We start from the raw sequence: 11,521 nt of genomic DNA, 5'->3' as shown, positions 1-11,521 counted from the left end.
GAATGGTTTCAAGCGACCAGAAAAATACAGAGACTATTTAACCAACATTTGTGTACCTGCCCTGAATGAAGACACGTTAGCATCTCAGCATCTGTAACAGGCAGCACTAAAGCTTTACATTCTTTATTTTCACCAGGCTCAAAATCAGTTTCCAAACAGTCTCTTACATTTTCGCCACGGCCATGGGGTCCCTGGTGTCTGGGTCCCCAGTATCTAGGCTGATTCGTTCACATACTCCCACCATGCAGTAGTCGTTTTAGGGACGCGGGTAGCCCTCACCCCACCATCACCGCCCCAAAGAAGGTCTTTCCTCTCCTGTAGTCCACCATATCGGGGTGACTGATATTGACGTACACCCTCTCGCCCCTCCGGAGCTGCACCAGGCCGCCGAACCCCACGCTCGTGTACCAGAGGGGCCCGTACTCGTGCCTCTGGGCGGGGTCCAAGACAGGGCTCACGGTCTCCGCGCCCTCGAGCAGTAGCTCGGGACTCCCCGATCCATAGGCGCCCCCCGCCCGGTACAGCCGACTGAGCAGCGTGACGGAGCGGTCCAGGGGGTCCCCGCCGGGAGGGGGCGCCCGGCCCCGGTAGCCGACGTGACAGTAGAGGTAATAGAGGCCATCCTGCGGGAGGGCCAGCCCCTCGGCGCCCGAGAACTGCGTCCCGCTCCTCAGAAACGCCTCTTCTTTCTTCGCCTCCCAGCCTAGCCCCTGCCCCGTGGTCCAAGCGCCTGCGGAGAAACGGGCCAGTTGGCTCTCGGAAATCCGATCCTGAAAGGAGTGATCCAGGCCTGGGACTTCTGGGAGGGTGGGCACGAGGGACAGTTGGGGCTTTTAACCCGCTGCAGGAGTCTAGCCGGGCTGGGGGAGCGGGGTGATGGCGCTCCCTCTGCAATGAGTACGAGTTGGGACTGAGGGCACCTGGGTGTGCGGTACAGAGCGCTGTGGTGGGGAGATCCAGGCCGGGTTTTGACTCCTCCGGCGGACGGGGAAAGCGAGAAGCTAGAATGCTGGCCGAGCAGAAGAGTGCATACTGTAGCAGCGGAGAAGCAGGTGGGCAACCCAGCACGGCAGTAACAGAGCAAAGGGACTCTAACTGTGGGCGAGCAGAACTGGCACCCTTGGACTCTTCAGGTCTATGAGATCCTTACCAATGAGGTGGGCAGCCGGGAGCCTGGGGCTGAGATCTGTTTCTGCCTCCTTCTCCACCGGCAGCTCCCGGGACTCTGGAAGGGGCGAAGGGTCCACAGTTGGGGACAGGGCGGCCACCCACGTGTAGTCACCTTGAGAGAACAAGGCGCCAGGGCCCAGGGATGGGGCCCCTGGATTCCTGGAGGAAGAGAGTATCTGGGGATGCAGATGGATGGGAGCTGGGAGTCCCTGAGGGGCAGAAGCAGGGGAGGGGGAGATGGTCGGCTCTTACCAAATCGCTGATGGGCCTGTGCTTGGGCGCCTGGGTCAGCGGTCCCTGTTACCTGAGTGGGTGGGGTCACAGGGCCCAGAGTTCAGTCTTAGCTGATGCCAACCCCACCCCTCCCATTCCCAATATAGAGGCAAGCTCCAGACTTGGGGTTTCTCCCACCAGCCCCAGCCTCAAAACACACCTCCCTGGAATGGAGAGCAAGTAAGGCATCTGTACTTGGGCAAAGAGACAGAGGCCCAAGTACGTCTTGGGAAGAGAAGAGACATACAGACAACCAGAAAGGGGCTTGGTGACATCAGGGCACAGCAGCATCACAGGAACGTGGAAAGAGGACCAGCAAAGAAACAGAGGAGACATCCCCACTGGAGGACAGCCAAGCCAGCTGAGCAGGAAGAGGCAAGAGGCACAGCCAGAGGTGTGGGAGCAGCAGCAATATACGGCCCTTGGAGGATTTGTGGCAGCCACTCACCAGTCCTCCCTGCTCCTGGGGCACTAAGGCCAGCACAGCCAGAACAGTGATAGGCACAGCCAGCAGGAGGGTCACCAGGGAAGTGGCTCCTGCGACAGCCAGCAGGAGGCATCCCTTCCCCTGGGGCCGCCTACCCCGGCACTCCAGCCCCAGTGCCCCCATTGAGACTGAGCCAGGGCCAGGGCAGGGGGGCTTTCATACCTCAGGGGTGGGGCCGCCCCCTCCCTGTAGACCCACACACCTGGCTGGGACTTTCCGAACACGCCTGCTCCCCTCACCCTGCTTCCTGTTTACCCAGAGCTAGGGTGGGGCAGCTGGATGCCTGGGTTCTCTGAACTGGGGAGGGAGTTGGGGTGAAGAGACAGTCTTTCAGGGTAGAGCTGGAGGGGGCCTTAGAGATCTTCTGACTCAGTGGGAAGGGAAACTGAGGCCCAGAGAGGGAAGCTAGCTTGCAGAAAGTCAGGCAGCTGCAATGAGAACACAGACCTCCAGATTGCTAGTGTGGTCTGCATGCTTATTCTTTTTTAAAAATTAATTAATTGATTGATTGATTGATTTTGGCTGCTCTGGGTCTTCGTTGCTGCGTGCAGGCTTTCTCTTCGTTGCGGTGCTCGGGCTTCTCATTGCAGTGGCTTCTCTTGTTGCGGAGAACGGGATCTGGGCACGCGGGCTTTAGTAGTTGTGGCACACGGGCTCACAGGCTCTAGAGCGCAGGCTCATTAGTTGTGGCACACAGGCTTAGTTGCTCCGCGGCATGTGGGATCTTCCCGGACCAGGAATCGAACCCGTGTCCCCTGCATTGGCAGGTGGATTCTTAACCACTGTGCCACCAGGGAAGTCCCTGGTCTGCATTCTTCTGCACCCCAGAGGTGGGTGCTGGAGGGAGGGCTGCATCCATATCCCTGAGGTCAAGGGCTGGAATAGGAGGACGAGAACTGAAATCTTCAGGGATGGATGTCTAGGTTCCAAAGAAGAACCTGTCCCCACACTGGACTGACCTCCTCCTCTCATTCCCTCGCGCCCTCCAAGCCCCCAGAGCTAGGTGAGAAAGGCAGAGTTAAGCCAGTCCACGGTGATGGCAGCTGAAGGGGGCCTCAGCCTCACCACTGACTATTAACTAACTCACTGAGGAGGGATGGAAATAGAGCATTACCTTCCTTGCTACAAAGAGTGTAGACAGGAGAGCCATGAGGCATCCACCCCCACAGAGTCTACACAGTCTAGAATGAGCTCCATCCATTCAGTAGATGCTAAGTGTTCAGTAAAGAAAGGACAAAAGGATGAATGAGTAAGAAAAACAAAGCAGTAAGGACAAAATGAATGGTATAGTCAGCAGAGCGGTAGGAGTTGAAGGGAGGAAAAACCAGGTCAAGAAAGTTGGAGGTGGTCCCAGATCATTTCCCCTTCTTGATATCTCTGTGTGTTCAGGTAATAATAATAACAACATAGCTAATATCCAGATAGCATTTGGTATGTGCCTGCCACTAATCTGCACACTTTATATATAATAATGCTCTTTCTTCCTTCCTTCCTTTTCTTTCTTTCCTTCCTTCTTTCTTTCTTTTTCTCTTTCTTTCTTTTTCTGTTTCTTTCTTTCTTTCTTTCCTTCCTTCTTTCTTTCTTTCTTTCTTTCTTCCTTCCTTCCTTCCTTCCTTCCTTCCTTCCTTTCTTTTTGGCCACACAGCACGGCATGCGGGATCTTAGTTCCCCAACCAGGGATCAAACCCGTGCCCCCTGCAGTGGAAGCATGGATTCTTAACCACTGGACCTCCAGGGAAGTCCTTTTAATCCTGATAAAAACTCTTAAGAGGGGAACTTCCCTGATGGCGCAGTGGTTAAGAATCACGGGCTCCGCAACAAGAGAAGCCACCGCATTGAGAAGCTGGCGCACCGCAACAAAGAGTAGGCCCCACTCGCCACAACCAGAGAAAGCCCGCATGCAGCAATGGAGACCCAATGCAGCCAAAAATAAATAAATAAAATAAATAAATTTTTTTAAAAACCCCAAAAACTCTAAGAGGAAACTGAGGCACAGAGAAGTTAAAGAACTTGAGGAAGGTCACACAGTAGTAGCAGAGACAGGACTTGAACCCAGGCAGTCTGGCTCCATACCCTTAACCACAAGACGGTTTAAAAACTGAGTACTGACTTCAGATTTGTCCATTTCAGGGTATGTAAATCTTACCTTCCTCACTCCCCCCCAAAAAGAATAGGGAAACAAATACTGAACTTGAGTCAATGATAAACATGGTAAAGGGTTTAGAGGTAAAATGTACTGATGTTTGCAACTTTGAAAGGTATCAAAAAATGAGATGGATTGATAGATATGTGATAAAGCAAATGTACAGAAGAATATTAATTGTAGAACCTAGGTGGTAGGGATAGGTTCACTGTACAATTCTTTCAATTTTTTTCTATGTGTGAATGTTTTAATAATAAAACATTTTGAAACAATATTTTCCTACTGTCCTGCATGGGAACACTGTGAATGGGGGAAGGGAAGGAAGTAGCAGAAAATTTCTGAATCTGGAGAAGGAAATGCTTATGGGCCCACGTACCAGATCTCCTCTTCAGTCCTTGCTTCCACTTGAGCTCCCAAGTCTTCACCCTCCTCAAGGACTAGGTGTGCCATCCTCCAGCATTTATCTCCCTCTCCATCACAGTGACACTATGAGGCCTTCATCTAGGTCCTTGGACTACCACCCTTACTTTTGTGCTCAATATCAGAATGCTGCTCACTGCAGGAAGGCCACCTGGATTGCCCACACCTCTTCCCAACACCAACTTGTCATCAACTTTCTGTCCTAGATCTATCAGCAGTGCTCAGGTCGATCTAGTCTGGCTGTCTCTGACTCTCCTGTTTGTTAATGAGTCAGCCAAGTGCCCTGTTAGATACAGCCCCAGAATACCAGGAGAGTTACCCAAATCCACCGGAACTCCCAGTCTGCCTTGGGAACTGGAGTGTGTGTCCACATATACCAGGATCATGAGCTCTCAGCGACACAGTGTAATTGGGAAAAGTGAATCAGGGAAGGCACCTAGAAGGGATATGATCACTGATGACTTGCAGGATCAATAGGATGGCTGGAGGGCTTCCCTGGTGGCGCAGTGGTTGAGAGTCCGCCTGCTGACGCAGGGGACACGGGTTCGTGCCCCAGTCCGGGAAGATCCCACATGCCGCGGAGCAGCTAGGCCCGTGAGCCATGGCCGCTGAGCCTGCATGTGCGGAGCCTGTGCTCCGCAACGGGAGAGGACACAGCAGTGAGAGGCCAGTGTACCACAAATAAATAAATAAATAAAAATAGGGTGGCTGGAGCTGACAGGGATCACAGGCTGAATTACAGTCCTAGGAGCCTGAAAGGAAAAGATGTTGTAACCCTAACCCTCAAAGCCTAACTTCGTCTCCTAACAATGCTAGGGAGGCACCCAGGCTGGGGGAGAAGTTAAACCAGAGGAGGGGCAGGAATGTCTGAGGTGGCAACACTTTACCGAGGCAGCTCCGGTCAGTCAGGAGTCTGTCCATCCACAGGCCACAGACTCTAGGTAAGCTGGGCGAGAGCAGGGAACCCTCATGAAGGAAACCCAGGGAGGGGACAGTCACCCCCAGAGTGAGGTGAGTCTAAGATGAAGGAATAGAGAATATGGCTTTGAGGTTCCCTGGGCCCTGGGGAATCCTCTGTCTGGCCTCTGTCTCCGCTCCCCAAAGAAATGTAAACAATCCACTTCTGCCACCATTCCCCGTCATGGCCACCGCAGGCCCTCCTCTCCACCTGCGCTTCTGCTCCCCACCTGCCACCCCCCACGTCCCAGCCTTCCTCTTGAACCCAGGATGGTCTCAGTTTCCACACCCTGGTCACTGCATCTGGCTCTGGATGAACTCAGCGGCCCCCTCTTTGCCCTCAAACAGGAACCAGTGGTTGTAGGGCAGGAAGTGCCTGAGGGGAAGTTACGGGCCCCAGACGCTCCTCCATGCCCCACTTCAGCCCCAGCAGTATCTGCCCAAGGGAAGCGGCTCTCCACACCAGCCAAGCGGGGCCCCCCTTTCCCAAGTTGCTCTGGGGCTGAGGGAGCGGCCGTAGGTGCCAGGTGGTGCTGGACACCACTTTCCCTATTTTCCCACCAGTCCCCACACACCCTCCAGACCCCAGCTCCTGCCTCAGCCCCCTCACCAGAAACTAGAACTATCCAGTGCTGGAGAGGCCCCTGTGAACCAGTTGGTCAGCCTAGGGTTGGAGAAACAGAGTGGACTCTGGAGCTGGACTGAGCTGGCCTTGAACCGCAGCTCTGCCACTTCTGGGCTGGACGTCCTTGTCGGAGTCCAGCCTCGAGTATCAGGTCCTTCACCAAGGAAATGGGCACCGTAATACCCTACATTGTTATGGGGATTAGCAGTGACAAATAGAAAGAGCCCAGTTCAGGGCTGGCACATAGATAAGGCTCCTCAGCCCGGGAAATGATTGTAACAGAGGCCCCAGACTTTACAGATGAGGAACTTGGGGCACGTGACTCACCCCAGGCCATTTAGCCTGGAAGAGCAGCGCTAGGTTTCCCAACCTGCAGGCTAGTCTTCAGTCTCCAACCTAATGGAAGCTTGTGAGACAGAAGGTAAGGTAACCCTCCGCCCAGGGAGGGTTGTGGTGCACAGGGAACAGTGGATAAAAAGCGTGTGTGCACGGGTCGTGGGTAGGTGGCCAGGGTCTCTTGGGGCCAGCCAGTGCAGCGGACAAGGGGCTTCATGGGGAGGCCCAGAGAGGGCAGCAATGGTGGTGGGAGGTTTCTGAGGGGCGAGTGGTCTCGGGGACGAGCGAGGTAACTGATGAGTCATGGCCACCTCTGGGAGGAGGTGAGGGAACCCAGTCTGGGGTGAAGAACCTCTGAGAGAATGGTTTTCTGCTTCTAAAACTGTTGGAGAAAGGAGCTGAGATCCCGGACCAGCGAGAAGGACGGGGTAAGCTGCAGAGAGAAATGGGCCCTCTGACACTCACTCCTTTTCCCTGCAGGGATAGGCCCTTACCTATATGGGGGCCTAGGGCTGGGGGTGCTTCTGTTCCTCGTCATGGTCATTCTGTCCGTCTGCCTGTGTCGGCTCCATGGGAGAGGTGAACCCCACCCTCACCTCCCTCATACCCCCTCGCCCCTCACCCCCGGGCAACACCCTGTGCCGTCCCCCACACACCCTTTCCTCCTGTGCTCCCAGAGGCCCCCATCAACCCTGACTCACCCATCCTGCCTGAGGAAGGGGGTAGAAGCCGGGGGGTGGAGAGGGGAGGGGAGAGTGTGCAAAGAGAGGGACCTTGGCTTTTGGCTGTGGGAGCCACAGGGAGGTTGGCAAGTGAGGAAACACCTGCTGGGGGTGGGGAGGGTGGGCGAGGAGGGCTGGAGGTGGCACAAGGGAGGCAACGGCCGAGCCGAGCTGCTTCTTTTCTTCCAGTGAGGAGGCTGGAGAGGAGCTGGGTGAGTCTGGGGCAGAGAAGTGCGTGATGGGGCAACAGCGGGGGCTGAGGTCGGGGGCAGGAGAAGAGGGAGAAACGAGCCGGAGAGACAGAGAAACAGAGGAAGTAAGAGAGAAGCAGAAAGAGGGAAGTAAGGGATGAGAAGAAGAGAGGAAAGGAAAGGGGTAGAGATGGAAAGAAGAAATAAGACAGAAAGGAGAGAGAGGCAGAAATGAGGGAGAGAGAGACAAAAGTGAGAGGCAAAAATCAGAGAGAGAATGAGAGAGACACAGGGAAGACGAGAGAAATCAAGAGAAAAAGTAAGAGAAGGAGATTAAGAGTGATAGAGGGGGAGAGTGAGAGAGTAAGAGAGACACAACGGGAAAAGGACAAGAGAGAGAGACGGAAAGAGAGAGAGAGAGGGAGAGAGCGCGCAAATAGAGGCAATGAGGTAAGAAAGTGGGGCGGGGGAGCAGCAAGAACTCAGAGGGCAGCGTCAGGGGAGGGAGGCTCCTGGGGACCTCCTGTCCGCACCCTCCATCCCCGCCCCAGGCCCAGCTCTCGCAACAGGAGCTCCACTATGCGTCCCTGCTGAGGCTGCCTGAACGGGAGGGACCTGACCTCGGCAACCAAGAAAGGGAAGGCAGCAAGGAGGACCCCAGCACGGACTACGCCTGCATTGCCAAGAACAAACCCATCTGAGCACCCCCAGACGCCTCGTCCAACCCAGGCGGGTGGTCAGGGCCATCCTGTGGTTCACCCAGTAAAGACCATGTTCTCGCCACCCTCTGTGTCTCAGGCTTCTCCGTCTACCTCAAGCCCCAGCAGGGCCACCATCAAGACCTAAGCAACTTACCCTCCCACGCATCCTTACCCACCAGGGACCCACTGTTTAGGGACCCAAGCTCCCCTGAAGGCCAGAAAAGAGCATTTGTCTGTGGGCCATTCATGTCTGATATTCCACTTTTCTCAGGACAAAGGGCCTTAGCCTCCTGGGTGGGAGAAGGAGGTGTGTTGAGTCTCAGGATGATGGTGGGAGGGGACTCTAGGCACAGTCCTGGGAAGCTCCCTCCTTGGACCTTTCCAGACCAGACTTGGTAGAAGGGAGAGTAAGAGTTGGGAGAACCCAGAACAGGGTACATTGGGGCATCTAGAGCAAGAAATACACAAAAGGAGTTAATGGTGGGGCAGAGAGGGATTTATTGGGGGGTATCTTGAAGAACTTGGGATCACTGGGGTCTGAAATCACTCATCAGAGGCCATCCGAGGAGTGGCAGTGTGTTCCCATGTGACAGTGGCCTGGTGGAGAGGCCACAGGAGTAGCTCAGTGCTGCAGCCTCCTTCTCTTCTTGGTCTCTGTCTCCACCTGCTCCAGCCCTCTCAGTGCCCCTCCCATCTCTGCGCCCATTGTCCCAGCTCCACTACTCACATTTGCCCTGGTAACAGATGGTGCTGCCCATGGCCACTGAGAGAAAGCTGAAGACATAGAACCCAGCCCGAAGGAGGAAGACTGTGCCGGCAGCTAGCTGAGGAGGTCCTGCATGTGGGCAGGGATGGCGAGGGGGAGAAGGACTTAGGAAAGGAGGCCCTGGGAAGAAGCGTGCACAGGCTTAGGGAGGACAGTGGGCCTCAGGGAAGGACTCTCGACTCGACTACCAGGGAGAGTGGGGCCTCCGGCCAAGGAGGCACAGCTTCCCAGCACCTCACCTTTCTCCACCACCAGCAGAGTTCCATTCCCTGTTCCGACACCCAGGCCCAGCACCTCCACCCTGCACACGTAGACTCCGGCGTCACGGGCTCGGGTGTCCCAGATGTGCAGCTCAGCCTGGTGGTCACAGAGGAAACGGGAAGAGGGAAGAGGGGCCAGGCGGCCCCTGAACTCTGCGGTCTCATTCCTCACCTCCTTCCCTGGGGCCACTTTGTCCTGGTACCACGTGACGGAACCAATGGCCAATTTCCCTTGGCTGGCATTGAAGGAACAGGGCAGGAAGGCAGGGGTGCCCTCCTGGGTACGGATCTCAGGGGGCTGGGACACCCAGAGAGCACAGGATCCTGGGGGCAGAGAGAAGACCCAGAGAAATGCCTCCCCAATTACTCCAAAGAGAGAAGACAAGAGAGCTTGCAGTAGACTATCCCTGCTGTACCCCACCCACAGAGGGCCCAGAGGGATGAGCACTTTAGATGTCTCATTAAGCCTTTCCTCTTTACCAATCTAATTTCTTAACATTGCTTATTAAATTGTTTTTCAAATTCTTTCCCATACCAACTTTCACCCTCACCCTCTCCCATCATTCTCCAGTTCCATTCACTAGTAACATTTTGCTGAAATTTAACTTGTCACAGTGAAAGTGAAGCTCATTCATGAATGTGGCTGCCTAGTTAACTAATACCATTAATTATATTATTCCAGGTATTATCTTAGTACTAATAGCATTCTGTTGCATACCATCCTTGCTACTTGTTTTTTTGTTGTTGTTGTTAAAGAGCATTAACTAGGGCTTCCCTGGTGGCGCAGTGGTTGAGAGTCCGCCTGCCGATGCAGGGGACACGGGTTCGTGCCCCGGTCCGGGAAGATCCCACATGCCGTGGAGCGGCTGGGCCCATGAGCCATGGCCGCTGAGCCTGCGCGTCCGGAGCCTGTGCTCCGCAGCGGGAGAGGCCACAACAGTGAGAGGCCCACGTACGGCAAAAAAAAAAAAAAAAAAAAAAAAAAAAGCACTAACTAATTAAATCTCCAGGTGAAGACATGGGTATAATTGCTTGGGATCCCTGTTTAACTTATCTAAAATGATGAATTAAACCAATTATTAAAATTCTTGATTAAATTCTCTAGTTAATGAAATTTACCAATCATTCTTCTATTTCAGTGATTCTCAAACTTGAGAGCACGTTGGAATCACCTGGAGTGCTTGTTAAAACAGATTCCCAGGCCCCACTCCCAGAATTTTTTTTTCAGGGGGTCTGGAGTGGGTCCTGAGAATTTGCCCTAGGTCCCCGCTGACGCTGATGCTGGTCTGGAATCCACACTGCATTTAGTCAATGAATATGTCTGACAATTAAAATCAGTTTCATTATGAAACTTAACTTAGATTTAATTAGATCTCCTGAACTCCTAATTATATCTAGACCCTAGATAATAAGCCTTGTTTAATGTTTATTAAACTCATCGAATTAAAACTGACCCCTTAAAACGATCTGACCCCTTCCTTCAAGCCCTTCCTTCCTTCAAGCCCTTGTTTACTGGTTCTTTAAACTTTATCTTGTTAGGAACCTGGCTGGGAAGGAAGAGTTCTAGGATGGAAGCTGGGGAATGACCTTCCCAGCGGGTGACATGGAGGGAACTGCGAACTGGGGAAGCCCACTGGGTATCAGCTTTATGGAGGGACCCCCTGCTTTCAGCCCCCACCCAGTCTGCTCCCCCAGAACATCTATGTCCAGCTTCCCCCATCCTCCATCCTCCCAGCCCCACACCCCTCAGGGTCCTGGGAGAAACCCCTGTCACCTGGATGGACCGTGATGAAGATGAGGAACAGCATCCGGGCCATGTCGAAGGGTGTTCCTGTTGACGAGGGGGACATGAGAAGTGAGGTCTGGGTGGAGGAAAACGACCCACTAGTTCTGACCAGGACTTTGGTCACTGGATGGGGGTGGGGAGTTTCCTGTGACACACAGGACTCACACATCACTTACAAAGGACCTCAACGCCCTAGGGCCTCGGGCATCAGACGCATGCCTCCCTGAGGAAAGAGGATGCTGCTGATGGTGATATCTGGGGGTGATATCTGGGTCGCTAGGAGGTGGGGGCAGCATGTGGGCATGTTGCCTAAGTGTTTGAGGGGGAGGGGGCGTTAGATGGCCGGTGATGCTAGGGTGGGTGGGTGGACGGGTGAGACCAGGATGTGGTTCCCCTATCTTCTGAGGTTCAAGAAGACCAACCCTTTACCAAGAAGTAGCCTCCAAGAGCCTTTCTGGGCTCAGAGCTATCCTACTTCCCCTCCCCTTGGCTCAATAGCGCCCAGGTCTACCCTATCCATTCCCTTCCTTCGAGTCCAGCCCTCCCCCAGGGCTGCTCTAGAAATTCTATAAATGAGAGGATTAGCAGAAGTCAGCTGATTGGTCGTGGCGACAGGGAGTTGCCAGGGACTTTGTCTGGAAGATGCATTTTCGTAGCAATCACCCCGTTTCACTTAGGATGTGT

General features: G+C 54.1%; 3 protein-coding genes across 3 annotated transcripts; 1 reads left to right on the top strand and 2 right to left on the bottom strand.

The window, feature by feature from the left end:
* Window positions 1-99: 99 nt before the first annotated feature.
* LTB (lymphotoxin beta) lies at window positions 100-2,054 on the bottom strand. Its single transcript, XM_007459579.1, has 4 exons — window positions 1,892-2,054; window positions 1,423-1,474; window positions 1,151-1,225; window positions 100-730 (listed from the first exon to the last, which is right to left on the bottom strand). Exons 1-4 carry the CDS (start codon window positions 2,051-2,053, stop codon window positions 276-278), a joined length of 744 nt encoding a protein of 247 aa, XP_007459641.1. The 5' UTR covers window position 2,054; the 3' UTR covers window positions 100-275.
* A 4,420-nt stretch (window positions 2,055-6,474) lies between these two features.
* On the top strand, window positions 6,475-8,025 carry LST1 (leukocyte specific transcript 1). The gene is made up of 4 exons (XM_007459578.1): window positions 6,475-6,496; window positions 6,892-6,990; window positions 7,323-7,345; window positions 7,876-8,025. Exons 1-4 carry the CDS (start codon window positions 6,475-6,477, stop codon window positions 8,023-8,025), a joined length of 294 nt encoding a protein of 97 aa, XP_007459640.1.
* A 550-nt stretch (window positions 8,026-8,575) lies between these two features.
* On the bottom strand, window positions 8,576-10,868 carry NCR3 (natural cytotoxicity triggering receptor 3). The gene is made up of 4 exons (XM_007459577.1): window positions 10,826-10,868; window positions 9,031-9,375; window positions 8,753-8,860; window positions 8,576-8,622 (listed from the first exon to the last, which is right to left on the bottom strand). Exons 1-4 carry the CDS (start codon window positions 10,866-10,868, stop codon window positions 8,576-8,578), a joined length of 543 nt encoding a protein of 180 aa, XP_007459639.1.
* Between the last annotated feature and the right edge of the window lie 653 nt (window positions 10,869-11,521).

Source organism: Lipotes vexillifer, unplaced genomic scaffold, assembly GCF_000442215.2.
Source record: "Lipotes vexillifer unplaced genomic scaffold, Lipotes_vexillifer_v1.1 scaffold862, whole genome shotgun sequence".
Lineage (NCBI taxonomy): Eukaryota > Metazoa > Chordata > Mammalia > Artiodactyla > Lipotidae > Lipotes > Lipotes vexillifer.
This window is presented reverse-complemented; position numbering and strand designations above follow the sequence as displayed.

Excerpts from the sequence above, each read along its gene's own strand:
- NCR3 (XM_007459577.1), bottom strand. The coding sequence starts at position 10,868 with ATGGCCCGGATGCTGTTCCTCATCTTCATCACGGTCCATCCAG. Across the intron at positions 9,376-10,825 it reads CTTCATCACGGTCCATCCAG|GATCCTGTGCTCTCTGGGTG; the intron begins GTGACAGGGGTT and ends CTCTGCCCCCAG. Across the intron at positions 8,623-8,752 it reads CATCTGTTACCAGGGCAAAT|GCCACTGTCACATGGGAACA; the intron begins GTGAGTAGTGGA and ends CCTCTCCACCAG.
- LST1 (XM_007459578.1), top strand. The coding sequence starts at position 6,475 with ATGGAAGCTTGTGAGACAGAAG. Across the intron at positions 6,497-6,891 it reads GGAAGCTTGTGAGACAGAAG|GGATAGGCCCTTACCTATAT; the intron begins GTAAGGTAACCC and ends TTTTCCCTGCAG. Across the intron at positions 7,346-7,875 it reads GGAGGCTGGAGAGGAGCTGG|GCCCAGCTCTCGCAACAGGA; the intron begins GTGAGTCTGGGG and ends TCCCCGCCCCAG.
- LTB (XM_007459579.1), bottom strand. The coding sequence starts at position 2,053 with ATGGGGGCACTGGGGCTGGAGTGCCGGGGTAGGCGGCCCCAGGGGAAG. Across the intron at positions 1,475-1,891 it reads CCCAGGAGCAGGGAGGACTG|GTAACAGGGACCGCTGACCC; the intron begins GTGAGTGGCTGC and ends CCACCCACTCAG. Across the intron at positions 1,226-1,422 it reads ACAGGCCCATCAGCGATTTG|AGTCCCGGGAGCTGCCGGTG; the intron begins GTAAGAGCCGAC and ends CGCCCCTTCCAG.